Source organism: Penaeus monodon, chromosome 28, assembly GCF_015228065.2.
Source record: "Penaeus monodon isolate SGIC_2016 chromosome 28, NSTDA_Pmon_1, whole genome shotgun sequence".
Lineage (NCBI taxonomy): Eukaryota > Metazoa > Arthropoda > Malacostraca > Decapoda > Penaeidae > Penaeus > Penaeus monodon.
Window position 1 is genome coordinate 477,104 of NC_051413.1, and position 347 is coordinate 477,450.

At 40.6% G+C, this 347-nt stretch overlaps 1 protein-coding gene across 1 annotated transcript in view; it reads right to left on the reverse strand.

Moving 5' to 3' along the window:
* Positions 1 to 347, reverse strand: part of LOC119591246 (uridine 5'-monophosphate synthase-like) — a gene marked incomplete in the record, with an annotated part of 17,802 nt that overhangs the window by 1,781 nt on the left and 15,674 nt on the right. Inside the window, 1 exon segment of the mRNA XM_037939956.1 lies at positions 22 to 117. Coding sequence (XP_037795884.1) covers positions 22 to 117 — 96 coding nt within the window.

Genomic DNA, 347 nt, shown 5'->3' on the forward strand with positions numbered 1-347 from the left:
ACAGGGCAAGGCGGTACTTACCATTGACGTACTCCTGCGATGTGAGAGCTCCTGATGAACTCATTTCAGAGACAAGAACACATCCCCGAGGTCGACCATTTATGGCGGACATTAACCCTACGGGAAAATGGAGTGACGTAAATCAGATGTCATCGCGACATCTAATTGATGTCCTATGGTGAGGCTTCAAACTAAACAAAACTGCTGGCATTTAAATCACACTCTTCTATACCCATGCATGAACAAATAATAAAAATATAAATGAAAGGAACATATTAGTCAAAACTGGATGACTAGATGACTTTCCGCTCCTATACAAGTAAAATGTGTCAAGTCAAACTGAATCT